The sequence below is a fragment of the Salminus brasiliensis genome, chromosome 12 (genome assembly GCF_030463535.1).
Source record: "Salminus brasiliensis chromosome 12, fSalBra1.hap2, whole genome shotgun sequence".
Lineage (NCBI taxonomy): Eukaryota > Metazoa > Chordata > Actinopteri > Characiformes > Bryconidae > Salminus > Salminus brasiliensis.
Genome location: NC_132889.1, coordinates 35229247 through 35241203, shown reverse-complemented (window position 1 = coordinate 35241203; position 11957 = coordinate 35229247). Strand labels below are relative to the sequence as shown.

The 11957-nt window shown below is 42.0% G+C and overlaps 1 protein-coding gene across 8 annotated transcripts in view; it reads right to left on the bottom strand.

Moving 5' to 3' along the window:
- kcnc3a (potassium voltage-gated channel, Shaw-related subfamily, member 3a) overlaps positions 1–11957 on the bottom strand; it is a 122627-nt gene that overhangs the window by 96608 nt on the left and 14062 nt on the right. For all 8 annotated transcript variants that reach the window (XR_011980682.1, XR_011980681.1, XM_072693326.1 and 5 more), the window contains exon 2: positions 3859–4546. Coding sequence is in view for 6 of the 8 variants with exons in the window: in XM_072693326.1 (XP_072549427.1) it covers positions 3859–4546 (688 nt within the window). In the remaining 2 variants the exon portion in view is untranslated. The remainder of the gene's footprint in view (positions 1–3858; positions 4547–11957) is intronic.

Below are 11957 nucleotides of genomic sequence, written 5' to 3'. Positions count from 1 at the left end.
AACTGTCTACCTCTCTAACTATCTATTTGTCTGTCTGTATGTCTGTCTAACTATCTACATCTCTGTCTAACTATATACTTATTTGTCTGTCTGTCCGTCTGTCTAACTGTCTACCTCTCTGTCTAACTATCTATTTGTCTGTCTGTCTGTCCGTCTGTCTAACTGTCTACCTCTCTGTCTAACTATCTGTCTGTCTGTCTGTCTGTCTGTCTAACTATCTACATCTCTGTCTAACTATATACTTATTTGTCTGTCTGTCCGTCTGTCTAACTGTCTACCTCTCTAACTATCTATTTGTCTGTCTGTATGTCTGTCTAACTATCTACATCTCTGTCTAACTATATACTTATTTGTCTGTCTGTCCGTCTGTCTAACTGTCTACCTCTCTGTCTAACTATCTATTTGTCTGTCTGTCTGTCCGTCTGTCTAACTGTCTACCTCTCTGTCTAACTATCTGTCTGTCTGTCTGTCTGTCTGTCTAACTATCTACATCTCTGTCTAACTATATACTTATTTGTCTGTCTGTCCGTCTGTCTAACTGTCTACCTCTCTAACTATCTATTTGTCTGTCTGTCTGTCTAACTATCTACCTCTCTGTCTAACTATATACTTATTTGTCTGTCTGTCCGTCTGTCTAACTGTCTACCTCTCTGTCTAACTATATACCTATTTGTCTGTCTGTCTGTCTGTCTAACTATCTACCTATTCATCTGTTTACCTACTTGTCTGCCTGTTTGTCCGTCTATCTACCTATCAGTCTGTCTTTCTAACTAACTACATCTCTGTCTAACTATATACATCTGTCTGTCTGTCTGCCCATCTTACTACCTATTTGTCTGTCTAACTATCTACCTATGTGTCGTCCTGTTTGTCCGTCTATCTACATATCTGTCTGTCTGTCTGTCTGTCTAACTAACTACCTATTAATCTGTCTGTCTGTGAAGCTGCTCAAACGTGAGTGTGTTTCAGTGGATGAATGAGCAGGCGATGCCTGGTGAGCAGAGCTGAGTATCAGGCGCTGGTGGTCACAGCTCATGCTGAGTTAGCATGAAAAAGAGCCACTAGCGCTGCTGCAGAGCAAAGAGAAAAGCCAACGGCCAACTGGATCTGTCCAGTTCTACAGGGCAGAGACGTCCACATTTTCACTTGCTTAATTAAAAAAAACATGGCACAGATTTGCATACATACGGGTACCATCAAGTGAGAGAGAGAGGGATTCAGAGGGCCTTTCACATCATCACATGGCACCATTTTTAAATGACACTTTGTCGACTAGGCCTGCAGCTAATAACGCTTTCTATGATCCATGAACCTATTAGCAATGACTCAATTAACTGACTTAACACACTCGTCATTTTGCCCCAGTCACAAAACCAGCACCTCCATCAGTGCAAAAAATGGTTTCTTTCAAATGGTGCAACAAGACAACTGAACCCTATCGCCCCCTATACTTGCTGTGGTGTACTGCAATCTGTCAGAATGACCACACACATCTTACAAGCATCTCAGATGCTCACACAGAGCTTCTGCAGGACACTGTTCTGCATCGAGCTGCAACCGGGAACCTGCAACTGAATTGTACACTATGCCTCCAAATGTTTGTGGACACCCTTTCTAATGAATGCATTCAGCTACTTTTAACTGCACCCATTGCTGAAACAGATGTGCAGTGATGTGCACACACACACACAGCTTGTCTAGTCTCTGTTGAGAAGTACTGCCGATAGATTAGGACTCTCTGGCGCAGATAAACATTAATCTATGAATTGCCACCATGCTGCCTAATGCCAGGTGTCGGCTAGAGGGTATAGAGCCCCCCAGCATTGAGCTGTGGAGCAGTGGGACTACTGTGTTTTCTGGAATAATGGATGGTGCTCCATCCAATACATTTGGGATGAGTTGGGGATGAGATGTTGTGGTGATTGTCCAACATCCTGACCTCACTATTGCCACTGTTGCTGAATGCAGCAATGTTCCTCCAAAATCTAGTGGAAAGCCTTCTTCCCTGGACAGTAGAGAACGTTACTCCAACAAAAGTAGGATACACTCTTTTTCAAAACAATAAATGAGCAGGTGTCCCAATACTTTTGTCCAAATGGCGTTGCTTTAGAGGGCCGTCAGACTGAATTGGTGGATTAGCCCTGTAGCATTCAGACAAGCTGTATGTGTGCATCTGTGTCCACATACAGGGGTGTCCAAAAACATTTGGACATATAGGGTATCTCTTTATTCCTATGGGTTACACTAAAGCACTCGTCTCCAGGTAATCTAATAGAGTACCTACTGGGTGTATACCATGTATGCTGGGTTATAACACACCAGTCGGACCTGCCACTGGACCCACAACCTCATTAACCTGCTGTAATAAGCGACACAGGGGTGTTTTTTTCTCACTGTAAACATACTGCAGTTTTTCTACAGACCGCATTGGTTTTTTGAGGCGATATTATAGTTAACTGCGTTTGAAGCAATTTTAGAAGATATCGTTTTAAAAAGTGGTGTAACAACCACCAAATATTCTATAGCTTATGTACAACAGGCTTTGGTTATATTAAACGCGTCTTTCAGTTTATTGACTTTCAGTGACGACTGTGTCGACGTAGCATATTTTATTCATGTGGAAATGATGAAAGACCTTCAATCAGGTTTTACAGTATGAATTCCTGCATTAGAGACACACTCTTCAGGCCTCAGGGTTTCCAAATCTAAACAAAATCCTCCTCAGCACGACCGTGGGAGCAGAAAGAGAGGGAGGGGGTGGCTGGAGTAAAAGAGAGAGAGAGAGAGAGAGAGAGAGAGAGACGGAGAGGAGGGGGAGAACGAGAAGGAAAGATATGGAAGGATGGATGGAGACAGAGGAAAGGATGAGGGGACGATAATGCGCTAATCGAGATTGAATGATGCGAGTGGCGAAAACGAGGGAGAGAAAGTGAGAGCGCACGCGCGAGAGAGAGGGGCGATCTGGAGGAAGAGGGAAAAAAGGGCGATTTAATCAAGCGTGGGAAAGTGGAAAGCGGAGGGGGGCGGTGCGGATGCAGCAAGAGCGAGACGCAGAGTTAACGGGCAAATAATGCGTAAAAACGGAGAGAGATCATTTGGAGAGGAGAGAGAGAGGTAGAGACAGGTTTTAACGAGCGAGAGAGACACAGAGCGTGAGAGAGAGAGAGAGAGAGAGAGGGAGGGAGAAATGGGGGCAGAAAAGAAAAAGGAGGCAAAAAGAGAGAGAGAGAGATGCAGAGAGGATGAGAGAGAGAGAGAAAGAGTAAAGTGAGAGACAGAACGAAAGACAGAGAAAATGAGAGCGAGAGAGAGAGAGAGAGAGAGAGAGAGAGAGAGAGAGAGAGTCAATGAGTTACAGAGTAGAGAAAGGAAAGGAGATAGAGAGAGAGAGGAAAAGTCAGAGGTACATATAAAACAGAGGGTGAATCAGAGAACAACTATAAAATCGAGACGAGCGTGTGCGCGAGAGTGCGAGAAAGCGACATAGAGAAAAGGAAAAAGAGAGAGAGAGAAAAGAGAGACGTAGGGACGAAAAGCAACTAAGAAATAGAAAATAAAGAGAGAAAGTGCAAAGGAAAACGAGAGCGAGAGAAATACCAGAAGCCACAAGAGCCAAGAAGTGTGTATGCGCGAGAAATTCCCCCTGACCTCAAACTTTAACCCCAGTGAAATCTGCAGCTCCTCAGTGTCAGCATGCAGCGCTGCGCCTCAGACGCACATCAAACTTCAGCTTCCCTGCTTACAGTCTCCTCCACCTGCTCCTGCAGCACCAGCACGGCTTTCTACACAGGATCAGCGTCCGAACCCCTCACACACACATACACACTCGCTCACACACACACACACGCACACACTCACCCTGGCGTATTTGGACGAGTACGGGTCCTCGAAGAGCGCCCAAATGCGCGGCTGCCAGACGCTCCACCAGCTGGGCTTCCTGCCGTCCTCCTGCAAGCAGAGGCGCTTCAGGTCGCCGTCGGCGCCGCCGGTCAGTGCCGGGTCGTCCTCGGGCGGGTCGGGCTCAGGCGTTTCGAAGCTGTCCAGAGCCTCCTCGGCGTCCCGATGCTGCCGGTAGTTCATCCAGCAGCAGGCTTCCACGTCCGTCTCGTCGATGCCCCAGAAGGCGAGCTCCTCCTCAAACAGCGGGCCGCACACATCGTTGGGACAGTGCAGCTTGCCGGTTCTATAGTAGTTGAGGATGAAGGCGAAGGTGTTGGGGTGACGGTCGAAGAAGAACTCGTCGGACTTGGGGTCGTAGTCGAAGTTGCTGAAGGCGTCCGGCTCCGTGAGCCACGACAGCCGCGTGCCGGGCAGCGTCTTGAGCGTGCTGCGGTACGTCTCGTGCCGAATCCCCCCGCAGTTGATCACGATCTTCTCGCTGTCTGACGGACAAGTCATGTCGGCGCTGTAACATGCTTTGTTGGACGACTTGTTCCCACCCTTGCGCCCTTTGAAAGAGGAGACACACACCGAACTGAGCATAGAGGAGGACGGGGAGGGGGGGAGGTGGAGAGAGAGAACCCGGAGGGGAGGGGGGAGGAGGAGCCTGCAGAGAGAGAGAGAGAGAGAGAGAGAGAGGAGAGGAGAGAGAGAGGAGAGAGGAGAGATTTGTTAAAAGGATGCTCAATATAGCAAGTTAAATCTGTCTGCTTCTATCCTATTTTACCACAAAAATCTCATCTGCACACTTTCCCTCTAAACCCAAAAGTATTCAGACACATCTGGTGCTTCTTTAGTTCTTCACTGAAGCTGCAAGGCTAATGTGCCAAGCATGCAGTGGTCAGGAAAATGGACAGAACACTGTAACTACTATTATTAATGTGGTTAATGAGAAGGTTGCTACTGTTTTAGTCGTGTTTCCAGATAACAGTGGGTCAGAAACCACAACAGCAGCTCTATTAGAGATTACTCAATATCTTTTAATGGCCTGATCAATTTTTTGCCCTCTGATCCAATCTCAGTCCCTTAAAGGACCCATGCTCGATTTTTATTACCTCCTTAGACCCTGTGTGTACGCAAACACTTTAGTTAGTTATTTACTCTCATAACTACATCACAGTCCCAATTAACATCAAATCCATAGGCCCTAAAATAGAACCCTGTGGGACTCCACAAGATACGCTAAACCAAAGTTAGAGCCAAATCATTCAAAATACATTTCTGCATTGGGTTTAATTAAGGTTAATAAGAATTTCACCCCAGTAATACAGTCCATAGATGCAAAGCAAGCTACAAAAACAGATAGCTTTTAATTCATTGCCTTTGTGATGTCACAAGGACAGGACATCTATTCACCTATTCACACTGTAGCTGGTTTAGCGGTGTATGGGCATTGTGGTAAAGTGTGCGTAGTCGTATGGAGAAGATGTGGCATGCAGAAAACTGTGGTCGAAGATAGACGAACGTAATGCAGAAGCAAATTTCGGAAGTGAGAGTTTCAACATGGAAACTTTAAGCTCTTAGGTTTTGGATTAAGTTTTGGAGTATCGCTATGTACGATAGTTCTGTTTTGGAGTATCACTATGTACAATAGTTCTGATTTAGAGTATCACTATGTACGATAGTTCTGTTTTGGAGTATCACTATGTACGATAGTTCTGTTTTGGAGTATCGCTATGTATGATAGTTCTGTTTTAGAGTATTGCTATGTACGATAGTTCTGTTTTAGAGTATCGCTATGCACGATAGTTCTGTTTTGGAATATCGCTATGTACGATAGTTCTGTTTTAGAGTATCACTATGTACGATAGTTCTGTTTTAGAGTATTGCTATGTACGATAGTTCTGTTTTAGAGTATCGCTATGTACGATAGTTCTGTTTTGGAATATCGCTATGTACGATAGTTCTGTTTTAGAGTATCACTATGTACGATAGTTCTGTTTTAGAGTATCACTATGTACGATAGTTCTGTTTTAGAGTATCGCTATGTACGATAGTTCTGTTTTGGAGTATCGCTATGCACGATAGTTCTGTTTTGGAATATCGCTATGTACGATAGTTCTGTTTTAGAGTATCACTATGTACGATAGTTCTGTTTTAGAGTATCACTATGTACGATAGTTCTGTTTTAGAGTATTGCTATGTACGATAGTTCTGTTTTAGAGTATCGCTATGTACGATAGTTCTGTTTTGGAATATCGCTATGTACGATAGTTCTGTTTTAGAGTATCACTATGTACGATAGTTCTGTTTTAGAGTATCACTATGTACGATAGTTCTGTTTTAGAGTATCGCTATGTACGATAGTTCTGTTTTGGAGTATCGCTATGCACGATAGTTCTGTTTTGGAATATCACTATGTACGATAGTTCCGTTTTAGAGTATCACTATGTACGATAGTTCTGTTTTGGAGTATCACTATGTACGATAGTTCTGTTTTAGAGTATCACCATGTACGATAGTTCTGTTTTGGAGTATCACTATGTACGATAGTTCTGTTTTAGAGTATCGCTATGTACAATAGTTCTGATTTAGAGTATCACTATGTACGATAGTTCTGTTTTGGAGTATCGCTATGCACGATAGTTCTGTTTTGGAATATCGCTATGTACGATAGTTCTGTTTTAGAGTATCACTATGTACGATAGTTCTGTTTTAGAGTATCACTATGTACGATAGTTCTGATTTAGAGTATCACTATGTACGATAGTTCTGTTTTGGAGTATCACTATGTACGATAGTTCTGTTTTGGAGTATCACTATGTACGATAGTTCTGATTTAGAGTATCACTATGTACGATAGTTCTGTTTTGGAGTATCGCTATGTACGATAGTTCTGTTTTGGAATATCGCTATGTACGATAGTTCTGTTTTGGAATATCGCTCTGTACGACAGTTCTGTTTTGGAGTATCGTTATGTACGATAGTTCTGTTTTGGAGTATCGCTATGTACGATAGTTCTGTTTTAGAGTATCGCTATGTACGATAGTTCTGATTTAGAGTATCACTATGTACGATAGTTCTGTTTTGGAGTATCACTATGTACGATAGTTCTGTTTTGGAGTATCGCTATGTACGATAGTTCTGTTTTGGAGTATCGCTATGTAAGATAGTTCTGTTTTGGAGTATCGCTATGTACGATAGTTCTGTTTTGGAATATCGCTATGTACGATAGTTCTGTTTTGGAATATCGCTCTGTACGATAGTTCTGTTTTGGAGTATCGTTATGTACGATAGTTCTGTTTTGGAGTATCGCTATGTACGATAGTTCTGTTTTGGAGTATCGTTATGTACGATAGTTCTGTTTTGGAGTATCGCTATGTACGATAGTTCTGTTTTGGAATATCGCTCTGTACGATAGTTCTGTTTTGGAATATCGCTCTGTACGATAGTTCTGTTTTGGAGTATCGTTATGTACGATAGTTCTGTTTTGGAGTATCGCTATGTACGATAGTTCTGTTTTGGAGTATCGTTATGTACGATAGTTCTGTTTTGGAGTATTGCTATGTACGATAGTTCTGTTTTGGAGTATTGCTATGTACGATAGTTCTGTTTTGGAGTATTGCTGTGTACGATAGTTCTGTTGTCTTTCTCCCTTCCTCTCCCATCCTCGCTTTCTCACTCTCTCTCTGAAGAAAACATTTATGGCAACTCATTTGCTTTTGTTTCTTTCCTTTCTTTATTCTTTATCTCTCTCTGTTCCATTTGTGGTAAAACAGTTTGAACCACGCAATTTTTTTAATCACTGATTCAGGACTGCAGATATTGCTGTTTTGATTCACATAATTCAGTATCTACACTAAATGATACAGTATCTACTATGAATAACTCAGTATATACAATTAATATTTGAGTAGCTATTTGAAATGATTCAGTATCTAATATGATTCAGAAACTACTATAAATGATTCTGTATCTGCACTAAATGATTAGTAACTACTATAATGATTCCGTGTCTGTACTAAATGATTCAGTGTCTAAACTAAACATTTCAGTAGCTATTCTAGTGATTCATTATCTACTATAAATTAATCTTTATCTAAAATTAATGATTCAGTTTCTGCAGTAAATGATTCAGTATCTACTATAAATGATTCCATATCTAAACTAAATGATTCCGTTTCTGCACTAAATGATTCAGTATCTACTATAAATGATTCCATATCTAAACTAAATGATTCCGTTTCTGCACTTTATGATTCAGTCTCTACTATAAATGATTCAATATCCACACTAAATATTTTAGAAGCTATTATACATGATTCAGTATCAACATTAATTGATTCAGAATGTTAGATAATTAAATATCTGCACTAAACGACTCAGTATCTACTGTAAATGATTCAGTATCTAAACTAAATCATTCTGTATCTGATTCTGTATCTGCACTAAATGATTCAGTATCTACTTATAAATGATTCAGTATCTACTATAAATGATTCAGTATCTAAACCAAAATTCCAGTAGCTATTTTAAATGATTTTGTTTCTGCTCTAAATGATTCAGTATCAACATGAACTGATTCAGAATGTTATATAGATAATTCAGTATATACAAAAAATTATTTAGTAAATACTGTAAAAATAGTAATGTAGTTTGAGGGGTAATGACTGAAGTATGAGCTAGCAGCATGCTGATGCTATCCATAAGCTTCCATTACATATCAACATTTGCCTTGTAGCCAAACATGCTTCCGTGGACTGACTACATTTGGGTGGTGCTGTTAACCGTCTACTGCCACCAATACGGTCTTACAAAGCTGGGCTGCAGGAGAACCCGCTCGAGAAACTACAGGATCAGTGCTTGGCTGTGATGCAGCTGAACTAATATAAGCAGCGGAAACATGGAATAACATTTTCCAACTTCTCTTCATTTCTCAAACATGTGCCCCACATAAAACCACCTCCCCGGCTGAGAGGATGACAGGTAGATGAATGCGCACTAAAACGGTGAGACACTTAAAACACACACACACACACATACACACGTACTACACACACACACACTGACACACGCTTGAGAGTTGAGTGATATTTCATGCAGAGCAGCTGGGGGTTGTCATATACGCATTAAATATTGCATAACAAATAGGTTTCCCTTATGAGGGTCTGCTCTCCTCCGCTGCCACAGTCGTCGCCCCCACCCCTCCATCGCCATGCTCTCGGCCTAACCAATGAGGATGGAGAGCGAGAGAGTGGGGGTAGCGAGGAGGAGGGGGGAAAAAAGCTAAAGGTAGAACGATTATTTGCTGAGCTCCACAAAATGAGGAGAAAAGACTGCAGAGCATTAACTCTCTGTCTCTCTCCCTCTCCAGCTCTCTCTCTCTCTCTCAGTGCAGCAGTACTGGGGCGATATGCTGTCCATTCAGAACAGTGTACGCTGTTAACCCCTTCAGCGCTGGTAGAATGAGATATACATACATATTGCTTATATATGCTTATAAATGTTGGTCCATCAGAAACTGATTGGTCAGGATACCCACAGCACCCAGGAAAACGCTGGGATTGTGATTGGCTAGAGCACTCATTTGCATATTCCAGCCTTCTGTAGCACCAGCAATAATGTAATAATGGCCCTGAAGATGATGCTAGCTATACTGTACTGCCTGCCTTAGTCTGAACTATGCTATAAGGCTGATATGCTAACTAGTGGATCCTATTACACCAGTGACCTCTCTCTCTCTCTCTCTCTCTCTCTCTCTCTCTCTCTCTTTCTCTAACACAGGCACGCTCATGCATTAGTGCTGCACTGTGTGCTGGGAGGAGGGCAGCAGTGGAGAAGTGAATGATTTTCTGCTGCAGTAAAACAAAGAATGACTCTCTCACTCTCCTCCTCCTCCCCCATCCCTCTCTCCTCTCTCCTGTCTCTGAATGGCTGAGGGACCTAGAGGAGCGTCCTCTCTTCCTCCTTCTCTCATAATCCCGCACTCTCACTTTCAGGTTCCGCATAAAACATGATGATTACAGTGGGCAGTGTGACCTCCCTCTCTCGCTCTCCCTTCTTTGCCTACCCTCTCTCTCGTGCGCTCTCTCCCTCTCTTTTCTGTCTCGCTTCTTCCTTCTCTAAATGAGCCCTGTATGCATTAGAGATAGGTTGGTGTAGAGTGGTGAGTAACGCTACTGCCCTCCATTTGTGGCAGGCTGGGGTTTGATTGCTGGCCTGGCCAAGAACACCGTGCTCCATCAATAAAAACCCTTATCAAGACTGCTAATGCTACATTCACCCCCCTCAGTAACATGATTAAAGTTGTGGGCTTTTTCCTGAACAGTGCGTCTGTCAAATGTCAAAAAAAAGACAGAGCTAGCAACAATCAACTACAATTAGAATTGGATCCATTCAGGTAAAACTAGAGCCGACCAGAACTAGAACTAGCACCAATCAAACAAACCCTGCACCAACTAGAAGTAGCTTCAACCAACAAGAACAACAACTAGCACCAAACTAGCAACTAGAACTAGAATCAGCACCAGCCAGATAGAACAAGCATCAACCAGCTAGAACCAGAACCAACCAAAAACAGAATCAGAAATCCAATCAACTAAAACCAGTGCCAACCAAAAGCAGTAAAGTGAGCACCAGACAACTAGAACTAGCGCCAATCAACTAGAAATTGCACCAACTAATCTTAGCTCCAACCAACAAGAATGACAACCAGCATCAAACAACTAGAACTAGAGCTAAACAACTAGAACTAGAACCAGCACCAGCCAAATAAAATAAGCATCAACCAGCTACAACCAGAACCAACCAAAACTAGAATAAAAAATCCAACCAAGTAAAAATAGGGCCAACTAAAACTACAAGTCCAACCAACTAAAACCAGCGCAAACTACCTAGCAAAACTGGCAAGAACCAACTAGAACAAGAGCCAACCAGAACTATAACTCATACCAACCAACTTGAACTACAGCTAGCTCTAATCAAATCGACCAACTACAAGTAAAACTAGCACCAACCAAGTAGGACTTGAACTAGAACTACAACTAGCTCCAATCAACTAGAACTAGATCTACAACTATAGCTAACCAACTAGAACTAGAGCCAAACCAACTATGAAGTAGAATAAGTAATAACCAACTAGATCCAATCAACTAGTAGTAGATCTACAACTATAGCTAACCAACTAGAACTAGAGCCAAACCAACTATGAAGTAGAATAAGTAATAACCAGCTAGATCCAATCAACTAGTACTAGATCTACAACTATAGCTAACCAACTACAACTAGAGCCAAACCAACTATGAAGTAGAATAAGTAATAACCAACTAGAACCAACCGACTAGAACTAGTGTCAACCAGAACTAGAACTAGCTCCAACCAATTAGAACTAGAGCCAAACAAACTAGAACTAGAACTAACTCCAACCAACTAGAACTAGAGCAAACCAACTATGAAGTAGAACAAGTAATAACCAACTAGAACTAGAACCAACCAACTAGAACTAGTGCCAACCAGAACTACAACTAGCTCCAACCAATTAGAATTAGAGCCACACCAACTAGAAGTAGAACTAGTGCCAACTAGAACTAGCTCTAATCAACCAGAACTAACTCCAACCAACTAGAACTAGAACCAACTAACCAGAGCTAGTGTCAACCAGAACTAGAACTAGTGTCAACCAGAACTAGAACTAACTCCAACCAACTAGAACTAGAGCCAAATCAACTATGAAGTAGAACAAGTAATAACCAACTAGAACTAAAACCAACCAACTAGAACTAGTACCAACCAGAATTAGAACTAGCTCCAACCAATTAGAACTAGAGCCAAACCAACTAGAAGTAGAACTAGCACCAAACAACTAAAACTAGAACCAACTAACTAGAGCTAGTGTCAACCAGAACTAGAACTAGTGTCAACCAGAACTAGAACTAACTCCAACCAACTAGAACTAGAGCCAAACCAACTATGAAGTAGAACAAGTAATAACCAACTAGAACTAGAACTAGTGTCAACCAGAACAAGAACTACAACTAGCTCCAACCAATTAGAACTAGAGCCACACCAACTAGAAGTAG